Below are 21,027 nucleotides of genomic sequence, written 5' to 3' on the forward strand. Positions count from 1 at the left end.
TTATTCTCCATCACTGTCCTCTGAGGAGGAGGAGACCTGAAGGTCCTCATAGAGGACACTCAGTTTGACCTGGGATCCTGCTGCCTCCCCTTCCTCAGGGAAGGCAGGGCTCTCGATCTGAGGCGTTTGCTTCTCAATGGGAAGTGGTGCGGGCACTGTCAGGAACCTGGAGCTCCAGAAATTATGGCTGTGTTTGGTAAAGATCATTCTGAGGGCTTGGCCAGACTCAATACAGGGTCTGGTTGAGACCAGAGCAGCCCTGCCATGTAGCTGTTGTTGGTCAGTGCTGGGCACCTGGACTGTTATTTTCTTGCTCATTTCAGCTGCATCTTTTAGTTCAAGTGTGTTGGCAATGGGATAAGACAGACTGTCCAGGGTGCTCTTGGAAGCAGTCCTTGCATGGCTCTCCTCTGGTGCATTGGTAGAGTCTATTCTTTGTTTCTTCAGGGGATTCTGGCTAGGTTGTGTGGAGCACTGGGACATTTCCTCATCTGGGGCCCAGAAGCTGAGTTTTGGGTTCTGTCTATCTTGGTGGATGACAGGATGCTTGCTAGGTTGCATTTTCTTACTGGGACCCTGGGTCTTTGACTCTTTGTGAAACAGTTCACTAATTGCTTTCCTTTTGGGGACGGCAACAGGGTGTTGATGCGAGATATCCTGTAGCTTTTGATCCAGTAGGTTTTCTGAGGCTGTTTTTCTGCCATCCTGGCTGAACACTGGCTTGGCAACACTGGGGACAGTCATGTTGTGACCTTCCTTCTGTCTGGAATGTACGATGAAGGGGCTGTCCAAGCTTTGCAGGGCAGGCTTCTCAGGGCACGTCTGCTTCCCAAGAGCCATTTCAACTGGTGGCTCAGATATCTTCCTGTAGCCAGGAATGATTGACATCTGTGGTTGCTGTAGAAAAGATAGAGATATGGTAAGATGAGCTGGGCACTGTCAGCATGGAAGGACAGTCAAGGCTTTCAAAACACCAGGAGCTCATGGGATTTATGGTGGCATGAGCAGCTCAGTCTGCTGTGAAATCATCAGGCTGTGGTGACCCACATTAGCTATCCAAAACTTGCAGCATGGTGGGTTGGAAAGTGGAAGGGAGAGAGTTTCAGTCTCCCTACAAAGTTTAAGTGAACCTTATTCTGATAATCCAAATCTCTCTCTCTCTCCCTCTCTCTCTCTCTCTCTCTCTCTCTCTCTCTCTCTCTCTCTCTCGCTCTCTCTCTCGCTCTCTCTCTCTCTCTCCCTCTCTCTCTCTCTCTCTCTCTCGTTCTCTCTCTCCCTCTCTCTCTCTCTCTCTCTCTCTCTCTCTCTCTCTCTCTCGCTCTCTCTCTCTGTCTCCTCCCCTCATCTCTCTCTCTGTGTGTGTGTTTTTGTGTGTGTGTGTGTGTGTGTGTTGTCTTTGGACAAGAGGTTCATGAAGGGAAATATTGACATATGGATAATCATAGAGACAGCTAGGAAGATGTCCATGATCCTTCTGTGGTCCTAGAAGAACAGTTAGAATCAAATTACCATGTAATTGACAGCATAGTTTTGAAAATTCTAATAATTTCCCTTGGGATATGAAGCAGGGCAAGAGGCATTTGCTTGCCTTGAATCTGTTTCTCACAATGGTCTTTGAGGTCAGTGATGTAGGCAACAGATTGGGAAGGTGTAAATGGATGTGTTCATGCTGCTTAGACTTCTCTAGCATAAGTCTAGTTTTATAGAAAGAGCAGACAAAGTCAGTTCAAAATGGCACCAGCAAAGCCTGTGGCCATATGCACAGGTCACCAGAAAGCTTGGAGAACAGGCCATGTTTTTAATCTGACCTCAGAAGGAGCGAAGACCTGGAGACCTACATGGGTAAACAAGGAGGAAACTGCCTATCATCCAGGTAAGCTGACCTATAAAGGAGACCTAAAGCAGAGGTTCACTCACTCCTCCAAACCCAAGTCCATCTGAACTATGAAAATGAACAAATGAATCGTTGCTGCCAGAGAGGGTTTGTGAAGCCTGGTGTGTACAGAGGACACTGGGTGAGCAAATAGACCATGCAGAAGAAGGTGCAAGCGTCAGAGCAGAGAGGAAGGGACTTTCAGGGACAGGGTATGTATTTGTACTTACAGCCAAGGTGCCCTGCTGGTTACTCCATTGCAGCTCTGTTGGAAATTTCTGGAAGGTTGTCTTTCTCTGCTGCTCATCACACCTGTGGGACAAACAATATGGTGGGAAGACTTTAGTCTTTAGTCTCAAATACTCCCTCCCTCCCTTCTCCTTCCCTCTCTCTCTCTCTCCCTCTCCTGTGAGAAGACCATTTACTAGCTCTCTGGCCCTTTCTGTTTGGAGACTGGGAGATAAGACATGGTATCCCCATGAGCTCCGTCCTACCTGGAGCCTTCCCTTCTGCCAGATCCATTCCCATCACTTACCTCTGTCTGGCAGCTTGACTGAGTTTCTGTAGACCCTTAGGCCTGCAAGGATCCATGTTCTCTTTCTCCTTCTTGGCTCCCAGAGGCTGTGCAACTAGGAGGAAAAGGCCCCGCTTAATGGGACACCTTCTGTTTCTTGCAATGTGGCCAAAGGCTCCACAGTCTCTGCATTTCACCTGTGAGGAGCAAAAGAGATCTATGAGCCAAAACGGGATCCAGGGACCTCTCCACCCTCAATCCCCCCTCAAGGCTCAAAGACCCCTTGATGTTCTCTCCAAGGACAACATTCACTAAAGCACGGGTTGGAACTCCACCTGGTTGTCTCTTTGAACCTGGGAGAGAGAAGCATAATTGGGAGATGTATGGGGAAACACTGGAAACCCTGTATATGCCATCAGACCAATCCTGCCAAAGAGGAGCTGAGCTTTTTCTCAGTCTGCTTCAGATGCAGGGGGAGCAGTTCCTTTGTCTGGCCCTCTGATACCTCTGATATGGTCAGGAGCATGGATCAGTGTGACAAATGTAACAGGGCCCCAGATCTTAGGAACCCCCAGACATTTATATAACTATCTCCAAGATAGAAGTACCCTTCATGTCAGAGAACTCATTCCATAGACACTACCTCCTGGCACCATGAAAATGGGACCTATAGAGATCATATCCAGAGGTTAGGCAATGCACCTGATTGAGGGATGAATCCACTTACCCATTTCCAAATTTTAACCCAGTATGTGCCTATTCTAAATCATCAGATCCTACCACAAAAGCCTATATTCTACAAAACTGGAAAACCTGGAGGAAATGGAAAGTTTCTAGACAGATACCAGGTACCAAAGTTAAATCAGGATCAGATAAACCATCTAAGCATTCCCATAAAGAAATAGAAGCAGTCATTAAAAGTCTCCCAACCAAAACAACCCAGGACCAGTTGGGATTATGCAGAATTCTATTAGACATTCGTAGAAGGCCTAATATCAATACTGCCAAAACTATTCCACAAAAAATAAACCAGAAGGAACACTCCTGAATTCCTTCTATGAAGCTATTATTATAGGTATACCTAAACCACACAAAGACGCGAAAAAGAAAGAGAACCTCAGACCAATTTCCTTTATGAATATTGATGCAAAAATAGTCAGTGAAATTCTCACAAACAAAATCCAAGAACACATCAAGACAATCATCCATCACGATCAAGTAGGCTTAATCCCAGGAATTCAGGCATGGTAATCCAGTATAGAAACAAACTCAAAGGAAAAAAAAAAAAACCACACATGATCATCTCATTAGAAGCTGAGGAAGCATTGGACAAAATTCAACAAACCTTCATGTTAAACGACTTGGAAAGATCAGGAATTCAAGGCCCATACCTAAACATAGTAAAAGCAATATACAGCAAACCAGTAGCCAACATCTAACTAAATGAAGAGAAACTTGAAGTGATCCCACTAAAATCAGGGACTAGACAAGGCTCCCCACTCTCTCCCTACCTATTCAATATAGGACTCAAGTCCTAGTCAGAGAAATCAGACAACAAATGGAGATCAAAGGGATTCAAATTGGAAAGCAAGAACTCAAAATATCATTATGTGCAGATGATACAATAGTATACTTAAGTGACCTCAAACGTTCTTCCACCAGAGAACTACTAAGCCTGATAAACAACTTAGCCAAAGTGTCTTGAATAAATCAGTAGCCTTCCTCTACTCCAAGGATAAACAGGCTGAGAAAAAAATTAGTGAAACCACAGCCTTCACAATAGTTGCAAATAACAAAATAACTCGATGTGGCTCTAATTGAGTAAGTGAAAGATCTGTATGACATGAACTTCAAATCTCTAAAGAAAGAAATTGAAGATCTCAGAAGACGGGAAGACCTCCGATGCTCATGGATTGGCCGGATTAATACTGTAAAAATGGCCATTTTTCCAAAAGCAAGCTACAGATTCAATGCAATCCCCATCAAAATTTCAAGTTAATTCTTCATAGAGTTAGAAAGACCAATTTGCAAATTCATTTGGAATAACAAAAAACCCAGGATAGTGAAAGCTATCCTCAACAATAAAAGAACTTCGGGAGGAATCCCCATCCCTGATCTCAAGCAGTTTTATAGAGTAATAGTGATTAAAACTGTATGGTATTGGTAGAGAAACAGGCAGGTAGATCAATGGGATAGAATTAAAGACTCCAAAATAAACCCACACACATATTGTCACTTGAACTTTGACAAAGGTGCTAAAACCATCCAATGGAAAAAAGGTAGCATTTTCAACAAATGGTGCAGGTTCAACTAGAGTTCAGCATGTAGAAGAATGCAAATTGACCCATTCTTATTGCCCTGTACAAAGCTTAAGACCAAGTGGATCAAGACCTCCTCATAAAACCAGGTACACTTAAACTAATAGAAGAAAAAGCCATCCAGAGCCTGCCCTACCTGGGGATCCATCCCATATACAGCCAGCAAACACAGAGAATATTGCTGATGCCAAGAAGTGCTTTGCTGATGGGAACGTGATATAGCTGTCTCCTGAGAGGCTCTGCCAGAGCCTGACCAATACAGATGTGAATGCGTGCAGCCAACCATCAGGCTGAACTTGGCGACCCCAATGGAGGAGTTGAGGGAAGGACTGAAGGAGCTGAAGGGGTTTACAAGCCACAGGAAGAACAGCAATATTAACTAAACATACCCCCCACCCCTGCCCCTAGAGCTCCTAGGGATTGAACCACCAAACCAAGAATACAATGGAGGAACCCATGGCTCCAGTTGAATATGTAGCAGAGGATGGTCTTGTAGGACATCAGTGGGAGGGGAGGCCCTTGGACCTGTGAAGCTCAATGCCCCAGTGTACGGGAATACAGGGGTTGGTAAGTGGGTGGTTGGTAGGTGGATAAGTGGGTAGGTGGGTAACCACCCTCATAGAAGCAGGGGGAGGGTGATGGGATGGGGGTTTTCAGAGGGCAAACCAGGAAAGGGGATAACATTTGAAATGTAAATAAATCCCACAGATTCCTGCTCCCAAACCCCATGGGAGCAAGAGCTCACAGCCCAGAGTAGTGGGCTCTCCTGACACTGCAGAGCAGGAGAGATCACCAATACTGCCCACCCCTGCCCACATCCCTGGCCTAAGAGGAAAGTGTATAGAGCCTGTGGGAACTGGAAGATAGGGGCACGCAAGCTGCAGGTCCACTTCGGTCCAGACACCGCTGGAATCTGAAGGGACTGGTCAACAGCACCCTGCACCCAAATCCTGTGGGAGGGAGAGCTAAACCTTCAGAAGGGCAGACACGCCGGGGAAGCTGGAAGAGACTACACTCTGCCCACATTTCTGACTCCAGAGGAAAACACCTAACTACATCTGGGGCCCTGGTGCACCTGGGACCTGGGAAAAAGGCGGGGCAGGCCCTTCTGGTTGCAGCCCTCACGGAGAGCTCAAAAGCAGCCCCCCATGAGCAATTTCATCCCAGGTCTAGAGGTAAGATCAAATTTTCTCCTCCAAGTGTCCTGCCTGGTGGGCTCAGGACACACGCCCACAGGAACAGCTGTAGACCAGTAAACAGGAAAGACTACACACCTGAAAACAGAACACTCTGCTCCCATAACTGGCTGAAAGAAAACAGGAAAACAGGTCTACAGCACTCCTGACACACAGGCCTATAGGACGGTCTAGCCACTATGATAAATAGCAGAACAAGGTAACACCAGAGATAACCTGATGGCGAGAGGAAAGCACAGGAATCCAAGCAACAGAAACCAAGACTACACGGCATCATCGGAGCCCAATTCTCCCACCAAAGCAAACACTGAATATCCAAATACACCAGAAAAGCAAGATCTTGATTTTAAATCACATTTGATAATGATGATGGGGGACTTCAATAAAGACATGAAGAACTCCCTTAGAGAAACGCACGAAAACATAAATAAACAAGTGGCAGCCTATAGAGAGGAATCACAAAACTTCCTGAAAGAATTCCAGGAAAATACAATCAAACAGGTGAAGGAATTAAAAATGGAAATAGAAGCAATAAAGAAAGCACAAAGGGAGACAACCCTGGACATAGAGAGCCAAAGGAAGAGACAAGGAGGTGTAGATACAAGCAAAACCAACAGAATACAAGAGATAGAAGAGAGATCTCAGGAGCAGAAGATTCCATAGAAATCAGTGACACAACTGTCAAAGATAATGTAAAATGGAAAAATATACTGGCCCAAAACATACAGGAAATCCAGGACAAAATGAGAAGACCAAACCTAACGATAATATATAGAAGACAGTGAAGACTCCCAACTCAAAGGACCAGCAAATATCTTCAACGAAATCATAGAAGAAAACTTCCCTAACCTAAAGAAAGACATGCCCATAAACATACAAGAAGACTACAGAACTCCAAATAGATTGGGTCAGAAAAGAAACTCCTCCCATCACATAATAGTCAAAACAGCAAATGCACAAAGCAAAGGAAGATTAAAAGCAGTAAGGGAAAAAGGTCAAGTAACATATAAAGGCAGACCTATCAGAATTAAACGAGAGGTCTCTCCAGAGACTATGTTCTATTCTTGTTAACTGAAATACAACAACCTAGAACTTGATTTCCATGCAGGAAACTCACTGGGAGAGAGGCTCAGTGATCCACTGGGATCCAGAGGACCCAGCTACCCAGTGCACTGTCCCAGCTGGCTACACAGGGCTCTTTATTGGCCTAAACCTATATCCCCGCATTCTTCTCTGGTGGATCTCACAAAACACAAAGAGTTTGTGGTGTAGCCCTGCCCACCTCTCACCTAGGCCCAGGGCTGGCTGACACCTACAGATCTCCACTTACCCTAGGGTCTTCCTCTTTCACTGGTGGAAGAGTCTGTTTCCATGAGGCCCCTGGCTTTCTCTGGGCCGTTGGAGCTGGAGTGGCTGGATTGCTCTGGGTCTTCACTTGTGACTTCATTTTGTGGACCCGTTGGCTTGGATTTCCTGAAACAGAAGTTAACAAAAAGAGTTTCAAGCAATGGAATTAAGTTTGATGACATTGTAGGAATATGTGGCCGGGTGATGGCTATGGCAAATGAACCTGTTCCTGTTCCCACCTCCCAAACGTATTCCATCAGGGACTCAGGGACTTGAAGTAGGAACATTCAGGGACTGTGTCCCTTCAAGAATCCCTCACTACAGTCAAACTCTAAAGGAGAAAGTAGTATTTCAGTGAAATGCCCTTACCCTTACGTGAGAAATCCATCAGGGAACTTCAGATTAATTTCAAAACACTCCTGTTTCTAACTACTTTCCTCAAGGAAAGTCTGATAAAAGACTTCCTCCTGAGAGCCTGCCTTCTGTCTGTGGTCTGTTCAGCAGCTTCTCAGCTGTAGCGTCTGGAGCTGCACACCAGGCACCCCGTTCAGACGGCCGGCTCAAACGGGACTGAAAAGAAGGTGTGGCATTGGGTTCTTAAAGGTGCCCCCTAGGCCACGAAATCTGTGATTTAATCTAACCAATTAGGCCACGAACTGTGTGAATCAATCTAACCAAATTAGGCCACGAACTCTGTGATTCAATCTAACCAAAGTAGCCAAGTAAGAAAAACACCTGATCTTAAGGCATCAACACATTCTTGATTGAAGACTTAAAGGCACGGAATACAGTCCTGATTGGAGACTTAAAGGCACGGAATACAGTTTTGATTTAACACTTAAAGGCACGGAATACAGTCTTGATTGAAGAAAAAAGGCACAGAATACAGTCTTGATTGAAGACTTTAAGGCACGGAATACAGAGTGAAAGTATATGGCCAAACATGGTAAATGCCTTTGAATGGTTTGTTTTATGTAAGTGTATCATAAGATGACCCAGAAGAAATGTCAGAACCTTGGCTTCCACTGTATTCCAAGAATGTTCCAAATTTAAGCCCTTAAGTCTCAGATTGACTAAGCTTGGGAGGTGGAAATGCAGGTACTGGTTACTTAGTGATGGGCAGCAGAAGATCACAGTTTCCTGTCATGTCACAAAACTTAATTTCGTTGGTTAAAACTCTTGTTTTTCTGCTATTTCAGGATATCAAAGCCAAACGACTTCATAGATGGAGTCCCACATTAAGACCTGGGGCCATTGAGCTGCCCCGTTTCCAACAGCTCAGAGAAAGCCAAGAGGCTCATCGGAACAGAATATTCCCTCATTGAAAGAGGAGAGAACCCTAGGGTAAGTGGAGGCCTGTTGTGTCAGCCAGTCCTGAGGCTAGGTGAGACAATGGACTGGACTTCATCACAAATTCTTTATGTTGTGTGGGATCCACCAGAGAAGAATGCTGAGATTTGGGTCTATGACCATAAATTAGTCAGCTGGCAGAGTACCCTGGGTGGGTCCTCTGTGTCCCAGTGGATCACTGAACATTTCTCAGGGAGAGCTTTAAGTGCAAAAGTTATATTATATAGTTCTTGGTGGAAAACAAAAACACACACACACACACACACACACACAAACACACACACACACACACACACTCACACACACACACACACACACACACAGAGTGTGTGCTACTTCCACTTAAAGGTGTCTGAAAAGGTGTCTGAAATTGCTGAAAGAGAAGAAGCCTGTGGGGAGCCACAGCTATCAAGATGCTTATTTTCAGATGACAGATGCATACTAGAACTCTTGATACATTACCAGCTGTACTTGAATGCCGAACAGTCACAGAGAAGCCTGGATGTCTGTGGAATATTGCAATAATCTTTATCTTAATGGAGCTGATGGTTTATCAGACATATGGGAAAGAGTCTGTGTTATACTCCTTCCTTCTCTAAATCTTGCTTTGTAACAAACCTAGGGTATTTAGTTACCTTGGTAACATACAATTAAAGGAAAAGTATATGAGAAATATGTCAGCAGAAGCCATTAGAATGCAGATGTTTCAACATCTGTTTGTGTGTATCAGCACACACACTTCTCACCCAGATGGAGTCCCAGAAGAGGCATGTGTTGATTCTCCATCTTCATTGGAGACTAGCTGTCACAGAAGCTGACTAAGCAATTTCTGCAACCTGGTAAATCTTGGCTTTGAGGTTCCTTGGCACCGAAGGAAGATACTAAGAGGATTTATCTATACAGAACAATATATTTCATTCTAGAGAAACATGAGTCAGGTATGAAAGGGAAGGGTTACATATGTCAGTGATTACAGGGCCCTTGAGTGATGTGCTGGTCACCTTGGGTACACTGATTGGCCTCCTTTGGTGACTAGTGAGTGGTTATGGGAAGCCCAGGCAAAGGCTCTAAAAGTGTTCTGTTTTACTTAATTCAGAGCTGACACCCAAACTGTCTGTCCTTCCAGTGACCCCCTAGCTGAGGGGCAATATATTGCAAGGAAAGCCTAAGAGGCTCATGGATGTTCCTTCATTCTCACATGATTTGCAACACACATATACACGTGGCCATGAAGAGAGAAACAGGAAAGAACAAAAGGCCAGAAAAAGAGAGAAGATGAACTCAGCATTTGATGCAGTCACCAAAGCCTAGCATGTTCAGGATTCTTCAGTGGGTGTTGACAAGGATAAATATATTGCAAAACCCATGCTATAGAAACTACTAGAAGGTTTCACAGTTCTGGAATCATAGGTGAAAGCTGAGATTAAGCTGAAGTGTAGGACAGTGAATTGTTTCACCTTGGAGCCAAAGTTGATTGGAAACTCACTAAGAAGCCCCTTGAGTTCTGAAATGAATGCAATCCTCAGGCCTTTGTCTACTGTACTGCTGGTATCTCATATGTGAACACTGGCACTGTTGTCAATCCCTGTTGTTGAACCTTCTTCAGCTCCAGTGAAAGATTTAGGGGACCTGCCAGGGCTTAGATCAGGATAACCTAGGTGTAGAGGAATTTTAATCTAGCAACATGGCTGCTGTGAAAAAGGATCACATCCAAAAGACCTTCTAGGCCTATGTGCTCTGAGTGGAATGCAGACACTCTTGATCACAATAGGACCTGGCCAGTCTACAGACACACCCGTAGTACACACCGTTAACCTACAGCAAAGAAAGTAAGGTTATTTCGAAGAAGGAAGTAGCTACGTTTGAAAGCAGCCATATTTGAAAGCAGCCATGTTTGAAAGCAGCCATATTTGAACGCAGCCATATTTGAAAGCAGCCATGTTTGAAAGCAGCCATGTTTGAAAGCAGCCATGTTTGAAAGCTGCCATGTTTGAGAGGCAAAGTATTCAATCAGAGAAATATTTGATAGAATGAGTCAGAGATGCTACAGACCCAACTCTCATGAGAAGAGAACAGGAAAGAGAGACTACTTAAGAGAAGCACAGGGAGAGGAATGAAGGTTGGTGGTGTGCACAGCAGTTTTACCGGGATAGGTTGGAGAGAGAACAGGCTAGAAAGGATCAGCATATTCCACAGTAAGTCACAAGGCTGAAACATTCTAGGCCTCAGTTAGCAGATGGAGGTTGGAAGCTGAAGACTTCAAGGTCTGGATTTGCGGAGGATTTGATTGTATGAAGGCTAGAAGTGTTTAGGCCTAGTCCTAGGGAGAGTTAGAAATGAGAAAACAACCTTCTGGGCTCAGCATAATCATTGTATCCATAAAGCTTGGGTGTGGCTCTCATCTCATCACTTCATCCAATGAAATAAAAGTGATGATTACATGTAGGCCTGAGTCAAAAGAGTTTCATTCCATGTGGTACCTATATGGAACCAGGGAGGATCCCACATGGGATACCCAAACAGAGTTACCTGAGCTGCTGCTGGTTGGGGACGACAACATCCACAGAAAGCTATAGATGTAGCTGTGTCAGCACTCTGGCAGGCTAGTAGGCTGGAGAGATGCAAGCCAGTGAAGCTTGTTAGCCAGCAGAGATAGCAAAGTTGTTGAACCTCTAGTGACTGGGAGACCCTGTCTCAAACACATAATCACAGAAAAATACAGGCACTTCTGTGGGCATTGTCATGAACACACTTAATGCAAAAGCCACATGTAGAAAATTTGCAATGTCCTGAACTCAGGGATGGATAACAAGTTTAAGACGACATGTGAGGTTCAGTGAATTGTATCATATTAGAGAAATGTTTGTCTAACAACCCAGCAAGTAGCTAACTGAACCCTGAAATGGAGGCAATCCTCTGGCCTTGGTCTACCATATGGCCAACATGAGCTATGTGACTTCCAGCCCTGCTGTTACTGTGTGTTGTTGAGCATCCTCTTGTTTCAATGGGAGAAGGGCAAACCTAGGGGAAACTGCCAGGGTCCCACACCAGGTTACCCTGAGCTTGAGTCACCAGGACTTCATACCTTACGGTATGTGTTACCTGGTTTCTGGGAGTCAACAAAGCCAAAGCCTTCAGTAACACAGCAGAGGTCTAAGGAGAGAACAGACTGTCCTGTCTCTCAAGGGTCTTAAGATCACAGGTGGGAGATACCTGTGCACAGTGTCAAAAGGCCTAAGTGTCAACATGGTGAACCTGATGCAGTAGGTTGAGCACCATTTGGGTTTGTGGATTGCTATTGGGCCATAGGGAGTATGAGAAACCTCATGCACTTGTCAGAAGAACACGAATGCACAGACATAATTTCTAGGGCAACTTTATTGGTGAAAGTAGAAAATCTCATACAATAGGATAACTGGCAGATAGTTTTGAACACTGAAGTAGCTGAAAGGACATACTAGAGGTCACTGATGACAAGAGTGGAGAGAATGGTGACTTTTCTTCAGAGTGATTCTCAGAGGCTCACCTCAGAGTCCAGAGATCATGCTGAGGTGAGGCTAGTGGCAAAGAGAGGAAAGGAATGTGGTCCCACCCACCGTAGAGGGCGCTCATTTGGAAGCAAATTAATAGGATACAGTCATGTCAGCTACTTGGTTAAGGTGGGGGACAATCAATTTGAAAGAATCTGGCAAGTCTGAGCAGGGAGGTGGCATCTGTTCTTCAGGTGACAGGTTATTCTCCATCACTGTCCTCTGAGGAGGAGGAGACCTGAAGGTCCTCATAGAGGACACTCAGTTTGACCTGGGATCCTGCTGCCTCCCCTTCCTCAGGGAAGGCAGGGCTCTCGATCTGAGGCGTTTGCTTCTCAATGGGAAGTGGTGCGGGCACTGTCAGGAACCTGGAGCTCCAGAAATTATGGCTGTGTTTGGTAAAGATCATTCTGAGGGCTTGGCCAGACTCAATACAGGGTCTGGTTGAGACCAGAGCAGCCCTGCCATGTAGCTGTTGTTGGTCAGTGCTGGGCACCTGGACTGTTATTTTCTTGCTCATTTCAGCTGCATCTTTTAGTTCAAGTGTGTTGGCAATGGGATAAGACAGACTGTCCAGGGTGCTCTTGGAAGCAGTCCTTGCATGGCTCTCCTCTGGTGCATTGGTAGAGTCTATTCTTTGTTTCTTCAGGGGATTCTGGCTAGGTTGTGTGGAGCACTGGGACATTTCCTCATCTGGGGCCCAGAAGCTGAGTTTTGGGTTCTGTCTATCTTGGTGGATGACAGGATGCTTGCTAGGTTGCATTTTCTTACTGGGACCCTGGGTCTTTGACTCTTTGTGAAACAGTTCACTAATTGCTTTCCTTTTGGGGACGGCAACAGGGTGTTGATGCGAGATATCCTGTAGCTTTTGATCCAGTAGGTTTTCTGAGGCTGTTTTTCTGCCATCCTGGCTGAACACTGGCTTGGCAACACTGGGGACAGTCATGTTGTGACCTTCCTTCTGTCTGGAATGTACGATGAAGGGGCTGTCCAAGCTTTGCAGGGCAGGCTTCTCAGGGCACGTCTGCTTCCCAAGAGCCATTTCAACTGGTGGCTCAGACATCTTCCTGTAGCCAGGAATGATTGACATCTGTGGTTGCTGTAGAAAAGATAGAGATATGGTAAGATGAGCAGGGCACTGTCAGCATGGAAGGACAGTCAAGGCTTTCAAAACACCAGGAGCTCATGGGATTTATGGTGGCATGAGCAGCTCAGTCTGCTGTGAAATCATCAGGCTGTGGTGACCCACATTAGCTATCCAAAACTTGCAGCATGGTGGGTTGGAAAGTGGAAGGGAGAGAGTTTCAGTCTCCCTACAAAGTTTAAGAGAACCTTATTCTGATAATCCAAATCTCTCTCTCTCTCTCTCTCTCTCTCTCTCTCTCTCTCTCTCTCTCTCTGTCTCTCTCTCTCTCTCTCTTTCTCTGTCTCCTCCCCTCATCTCTCGGTGTGTGTGTGTGTTTGTGAGTGTGTGTGTGTGTGTGTGTGTGTGTGTGTGTGTTGTCTTTGGACAAGAGGTACATGAAGGGAAATATTGACATATGGATAATCATAGAGACAGCTAGGAAGATGTCCATGATCCTTCTGTGGTCCTAGAAGAACAGTTAGAATCAAATTACCATGTAATTGACAGCATAGTTTTGAAAATTCTAATAATTTGTCTTGGGATATGAAGGAGGGCAAGAGGCATTTGCTTGCCTTGAATCTGTCTCTCACAATGGTTTTTGAGGTCAATGATGTAGGCAACAGATTGGGAAGGTGTAAATGAATGTGTTCATGCTGCTTAGACTTCTCTAGCATAAGTCTAGTTTTATAGAAAGAGCAGACAAAGTCAGTTCAAAATGGCACCAGCAAAGCCTGTGGCCATATGCACAGGTCACCAGAAAGCTTGGAGAACAGGCCATGTTTTTAATCTGACCTCAGAAGGAGCGAAGACCTGGAGACCTACATGGGTAAACAAGGAGGAACCTGCCTATCGTCCAGGTAAGCTGACCTATAAAGGAGACCTAAAGTAGAGGTTCACTCACTCCTCCAAACCCAAGTCCATCTGAACTATGAAAATGAACAAATGAATCGTTGCTGCCAGAGAGGGTTTGTGAAGCCTGGTGTGTACAGAGGACACTGGGTGAGCAAATAGACCATGCAGAAGAAGGTGCAAGCGGCAGAGCAGAGAGGAAGGGACTTTCAGGGACAGGGTATGTATTTGTACTTACAGCCAAGCTGCCCTGCTGGTTACTCCATTGCAGCTCTGTTGGAAATTTCTGGAAGGTTGTCTTTCTCTGCTGCTCATCACACCTGTGGGACAAACAATATGGTGGGAAGACGTCGGCTTTAGTCTCAAATACTCCCTCCCTCCCTTCTCCTTCCCTCTCTCTCTCTCTCCCTCTCTTGTGAGAAGACCATTTACTAGCTCTCTGGCCCTTTCTGTTTGGAGACTGGGAGATAAGACATGGTATCCCCATGAGCTCCGTCCTACCTGGAGCCTTCCCTTCTGCCAGATCCATTCCCATCACTTACCTCTGTCTGGCAGCTTGACTGAGTTTCTGTAGACCCTTAGGCCTGCAAGGATCCATGTTCTCTTTCTCCTTCTTGGCTCCCAGAGGCTGTGCAACTAGGAGGAAAAGGCCCCGCTTAATGGGACACCTTCTGTTTCTTGCAATGTGGCCAAAGGCTCCACAGTCTCTGCATTTCACCTGTGAGGAGCAAAAGAGATCTATGAGCCAAAACGGGATCCAGGGACCTCTCCACCCTCAATCCCCCCTCAAGGCTCAAAGACCCCTTGATGTTCTCTCCAAGGACAACATTCACTAAAGCACGGGTTGGAACTCCACCTGGTTGTCTCTTTGCACCTGGGAGAGAGAAGCATAATTGGGCGATGTATGGGGAAACCCTGGAAACCCTGTATATGCCATCAGACCAATCCTGCCAAAGAGGAGCTGAGCTTTTTCTCAGTCTGCTTCAGATGCAGGGGGAGCAGTTCCTTTGTCTGGCCCTCTGATACCTCTGATATGGTCAGGAGCATGGATCAGTGTGGCAAATGTAACAGGGCCCCAGATCTTAGGAACCACCAGACATTTATATAACTATCTCCAAGATAGAAGTACCCTTCATGTCAGAGAACTCATTCCATAGACACTACCTCCTGGCACCATGAAAATGGGACCTATAGAGATCATATCCAGAGGTTAGGCACTGCACCTGATTGAGGGATGAATCCACTTACCCATTTCCAAATTTTAACCCAGTATGTGCCTATTCTAAATCATCAGATCCTACCACAAAAGCCTATATTCTACAAAACTGGAAAACCTGGAGGAAATGGAAAGTTTCTAGACAGATACCAGGTACCAAAGTTAAATCAGGATCAGATAAACCATCTAAGCATTCCCATAAAGAAATAGAAGCAGTCATTAAAAGTCTCCCAACCAAAACAACCCAGGACCAGTTGGGATTATGCAGAATTCTATTAGACATTCATAGAAGGCCTAATATCAATACTGCCAAAACTATTCCACAAAAAATAAACCAGAAGGAACACTCCTGAATTCCTTCTATGATGCTATTATTATAGGTATACCTAAACCACACAAAGACGCGAACAAGAAAGAGAACCTCAGACCAATTTCCTTTATGAATATTGATGCAAAAATAGTCAGTGAAATTCTCACAAACAAAATCCAAGAACACATCAAGACAATCATCCATCACGATCAAGTAGGCTTAATCCCAGGAATTCAGGCATGGTAATCCAGTATAGAAACAAACTCAAAGGAAAAAAAAAAACCACACATGATCATCTCATTAGAAGCTGAGGAAGCATTGGACAAAATTCAACAAACCTTCATGTTAAACGACTTGGAAAGATCAGGAATTCAAGGCCCATACCTAAACATAGTAAAAGCAATATACAGCAAACCAGTAGCCAACATCTAACTAAATGAAGAGAAACTTGAAGTGATCCCACTAAAATCAGGGACTAGACAAGGCTCCCCACTCTCTCCCTACCTATTCAATATAGGACTCAAGTCCTAGTCAGAGAAATCAGACAACAAATGGAGATCAAAGGGATTCAAATTGGAAAGCAAGAACTCAAAATATCATTATGTGCAGATGATACAATAGTATACTTAAGTGACCTCAAACGTTCTTCCACCAGAGAACTACTAAGCCTGATAAACAACTTAGCCAAAGTGTCTTGAATAAATCAGTAGCCTTCCTCTACTCCAAGGATAAACAGGCTGAGAAAAAAATTAGTGAAACCACAGCCTTCACAATAGTTGCAAATAACAAAATAACTCGATGTGGCTCTAATTGAGTAAGTGAAAGATCTGTATGATATGAACTTCAAATCTCTAAAGAAAGAAATTGAAGATCTCAGAAGACGGGAAGACCTCCGATGCTCATGGATTGGCCGGATTAATAGTGTAAAAATGGCCATTTTTCCAAAAGCAAGCTACAGATTCAATGCAATCCCCATCAAAATTTCAAGTTAATTCTTCATAGAGTTAGAAAGACCAATTTGCAAATTCATTTGGAATAACAAAAAACCCAGGATAGTGAAAGCTATCCTCAACAATAAAAGAACTTCTGGAGGAATTCCCATCCCTGATCTCAAGCAGTTTTATAGAGTAATAGTGATTAAAACTGTATGGTATTGGTAGAGAAACAGACAGGTAGATCAATGGGATAGAATTAAAGACTCCAAAATAAACCCACACACATATTGTCACTTGAACTTTGACAAAGGTGCTAAAACCATCCAATGGAAAAAAGGTAGCATTTTCAACAAATGGTGCAGGTTCAACTAGAGTTCAGCATGTAGAAGAATGCAAATTGACCCATTCTTATTGCCCTGTACAAAGCTTAAGACCAAGTGGATCAAGATCACCTCATAAAACCAGGTACACTTAAACTAATAGAAGAAAAAGCCATCCAGAGCCTGCCCTACCTGGGGATCCATCCCATATACAGCCAGCAAACACAGAGAATATTGCTGATGCCAAGAAGTGCTTTGCTGATAGGAACGTGATATAGCTGTCTCCTGAGAGGCTCTGCCAGAGCCGGACCAATACAGATGTGAATGCGTGCAGCCAACCGTCAGGCTGAACTTGGCGACCCCAATGGAGGAGTTGAGGGAAGGACTGAAGGAGCTGAAGGGGTTTACAAGCCACAGGAAGAACAGCAATATTAACTAACCATACCCCCCACCCCTGCCCCTAGAGCTCCTAGGGATTGAACCACCAACCCAAGAGTACAATGGAGGAACCCATGGCTCCAGTTGAATATGTAGCAGAGGATGGTCTTGTAGGACATCAGTGGGAGGGGAGGCCCTTGGACCTGTGAAGCTCAATGCCCCAGTGTACGGGAATACAGGGGTTGGTAGGTGGGTGGTTGGTAGGTGGATAAGTGGGTAGGTGGGTAACCACCCTCATAGAAGCAGGGGGAGGGTGATGGGATGGGGTTTTCAGAGGGCAAACCAGGAAAGGGGATAACATTTGAAATGTAAATAAATCCCACAGATTCCTGCTCCCAAACCCCATGGGAGCAAGAGCTCACAGCCCAGAGTAGTGGGCTCTCCTGACACTGCAGAGCAGGAGAGATCACCAATACTGCCCACCCCTGCCCACATCCCTGGCCTAAGAGGAAAGTGTATAGAGCCTGTGGGAACTGGAAGATAGGGGCACGCAAGCTGCAGGTCCACTTCGGTCCAGACACCGCTGGAATCTGAAGGGACTGGTCAACAGCGCCCTGCACCCAAATCCTGTGGGAGGGAGAGCTAAACCTTCAGAAGGGCAGACACGCCGGGGAAGCTGGAAGAGACTACACTCTGCCCACATTTCTGACTCCAGAGGAAAACACCTAACTACATCTGGGGCCCTGGTGCACCTGGGACCTGGGAAAAAGGCGGGGCAGGCCCTTCTGGTTGCAGCCCTCACGGAGAGCTCAAAAGCAGCCCCCCATGAGCAATTTCATCCCAGGTCTAGAGGTAAGATCAAATTTTCTCCTCCAAGTGTCCTGCCTGGTGGGCTCAGGACACACGCCCACAGGAACAGCTGAAGACCAGTAAACAGGAAAGACTACACACCTGAAAACAGAACACTCTGCTCCCATAACTGGCTGAAAGAAAACAGGAAAACAGGTCTACAGCACTCCTGACACACAGGCCTATAGGACGGTCTAGCCACTATGATAAATAGCAGAACAAGGTAACACCAGAGATAACCTGATGGCGAGAGGAAAGCACAGGATTCCAAGCAACAGAAACCAAGACTACACGGCATCATCGGAGCCCAATTCTCCCACCAAAGCAAACACTGAATATCCAAATACACCAGAAAAGCAAGATCTTGATTTTAAATCACATTTGATAATGATGATGGGGGACTTCAATAAAGACATGAAGAACTCCCTTAGAGAAACGCACGAAAACATAAATAAACAAGTAGCAGCCTATAGAGAGGAATCACAAAACTTCCTGAAAGAATTCCAGGAAAATACAATCAAACAGGTGAAGGAATTAAAAATGGAAATAGAAGCAATAAAGAAAGCACAAAGGGAGACAACCCTGGACATAGAGAGCCAAAGAAAGAGACAAGGAGGTGTAGATACAAGCAAAACCAACAGAATACAAGAGATAGAAGAGAGACCTCAGGAGCAGAAGAGTCCATAGAAATCAGTGACACAACTGTCAAAGATAATGTAAAATGGAAAAATATACTGGCCCAAAACATACAGGAAATCCAGGACACAATGAGAAGACCAAACCTAAGGATAATATATAGAAGAGAGTGAAGACTCCCAACTCAAAGGACCAGCAAATATCTTCAACAAAATCATAGAAGAAAACTTCCCTAACCTAAAGAAAGACATGCCCATAAACATACAAGAAGCCTACAGAACTCCAAATAGATTGGATCAGAAAAGAAACTCCTCCCATCACATAATAGTCAAAACAGCAAATGCACAAAGCAAAGGAAGATTAAAAGCAGTAAGGGAAAAAGGTCAAGTAACGTATAAAGGCAGACCTATCAGAATTAAACGAGAGGTCTCTCCAGAGACTATGTTCTATTCTTGTTAACTGAAATACAACAACCTAGAACTTGATTTCCATGCAGGAAACTCACTGGGAGAGAGGCTCAGTGATCCACTGGGATCCAGAGGACCCAGCTACCCAGTGCACTGTCCCAGCTGGCTACACAGGGCTCTTTATTGGCCTAAACCTATATCCCCGCATTCTTCTCTGGTGGATCTCACAAAACACAAAGAGTTTGTGGTGTAGCCCTGCCCACCTCTCACCTAGGCCCAGGGCTGGCTGACACCTACAGATCTCCACTTACCCTAGGGTCTTCCTCTTTCACTGGTGGAAGAGTCTGTTTCCATGAGGCCCCTGGCTTTCTCTGGGCCGTTGGAGCTGGAGTGGCTGGATTGCTCTGGGTCTTCACTTGTGACTTCATTTTGTGGACCCGTTGGCTTGGATTTCCTGAAACAGAAGTTAACAAAAAGAGTTTCAAGCAATGGTATTAAGTTTGATGACATTGTAAGAATATGTGGCCAGGTGATGGCTATGGCAAATGAACCTCTTCCTGTTCCCACCTCCCAAGCGTATTCCATCAGGGACTCAGGGACTTGAAGTAGGAACATTCAGGCAATGTTTCCCTTCAAGAATCCCTCACTACAGTCAAACTCTAAAGGAGAAAGTAGTATTTCAGTGAAATGCCCTTACCCTTATGTGAGAAATCCATCACGGAACTTCAGATTAATTTCAAAACACTCCTGTTTCTAACTACTTTCCTCAAGGAAAGTCTGATAAAAGACTTCCTCCTGAGAGCCTGCCTTCTGTCTGTGGTCTGTTCAGCAGCTTCTCAGCTGTAGCGTCTGGAGCTGCACACGAGGCACCCCGTTCAGACGGCCGGCTCAAACGGGACTGAAAAGAAGGTGTGGCATTGGGTTCTTAAAGGTGCCCCCTAGGCCACGAAATCTGTGATTTAATCTAACCAATTAGGCCACGAACTGTGTGAATCAATCTAACCAAATTAGGCCACGAACTCTGTGATTCAATCTAACCAAAGTAGCCAAGTAAGAAAAACACCTGATCTTAAGGCATCAACACATTCTTGATTGAAGACTTAAAGGCACGGAATACAGTCCTGATTGGAGACTTAAAGGCACGGAATACAGTTTTGATTTAACACTTAAAGGCACGGAATACAGAGTGAAAGTATATGGCCAAACATGGTAAATGCCTTTGAATGGTTTGTTTTATGTAAGTGTATCATAAGATGACCCAGAAGAAATGTCAGAACCTTGGCTTCCACTGTATTCCAAGAATGTTCCAAATTTAAGCCCTTAAGTCTCAGATTGACTAAGCTTGGGAGGTGGAAATGCAGGTACTGGTTACTTAGTGATGGGCAGCAGAAGATCACAGTTTCCTGTCATGTCACAAAACTTAATTTCGTTGGTTAAAACTCTTGTTTTTCTGCTATTTCAGGATATCAAAGCCAAACAACTTCATAGATGGAGTCACACATTAAGACATGGGGCCATTGAGCTGCCCCATTTTCAACAGCTCAGAGAAAGCCAGGAGGTTCATAGGAACAGAATATTCCCTCATTGAAAGAGGAGATCCCTAGGGTAAGTGGAGGCCTGTTGTGTCAGCCAGTCCTGAGGCTAGATGAGACAATGGACTGGACTTCATCACAAATTCTTTTATGTTGTGTGGGATCCACTAGAGACGAATGCTGGGATATGGGTCTATCACCATAAATTAGTCAGCTGGCAGAGTACACTGGGTGGGTCCTCTGTGTCCCAGTGGATCACTGAAACTTTCTTGGGTAGAGCTTTAAGTGCAAAAGTTATATTATACACTTCTTGGCAGAAAACACACACACACACACACACA

At 44.9% G+C, this 21,027-nt stretch overlaps 2 protein-coding genes across 2 annotated transcripts; both read right to left on the bottom strand.

Moving 5' to 3' along the window:
- Positions 1 to 7,348, bottom strand: Fam90a1l2 (family with sequence similarity 90, member A1 like 2). The gene is made up of 4 exons (XM_039095138.2): positions 7,232 to 7,348; positions 2,409 to 2,584; positions 2,104 to 2,185; positions 1 to 897 (listed from the first exon to the last, which is right to left on the bottom strand). Exons 1-4 carry the CDS (start codon positions 7,346 to 7,348, stop codon positions 1 to 3), a joined length of 1,272 nt encoding a protein of 423 aa, XP_038951066.1.
- A 4,982-nt stretch (positions 7,349 to 12,330) lies between these two features.
- Fam90a1a (family with sequence similarity 90 member A1A) lies at positions 12,331 to 19,582 on the bottom strand. Its single transcript, XM_002728417.6, has 4 exons — positions 19,466 to 19,582; positions 14,646 to 14,821; positions 14,342 to 14,423; positions 12,331 to 13,227 (listed from the first exon to the last, which is right to left on the bottom strand). The coding sequence occupies exons 1-4, from the start codon at positions 19,580 to 19,582 to the stop codon at positions 12,331 to 12,333; spliced, it is 1,272 nt and encodes a 423-aa protein (XP_002728463.3).
- Positions 19,583 to 21,027: the final 1,445 nt, after the last annotated feature.

Source organism: Rattus norvegicus, chromosome 16 (genome assembly GCF_036323735.1).
Source record: "Rattus norvegicus strain BN/NHsdMcwi chromosome 16, GRCr8, whole genome shotgun sequence".
NCBI classification, from domain to species: Eukaryota; Metazoa; Chordata; class Mammalia; order Rodentia; family Muridae; genus Rattus; species Rattus norvegicus.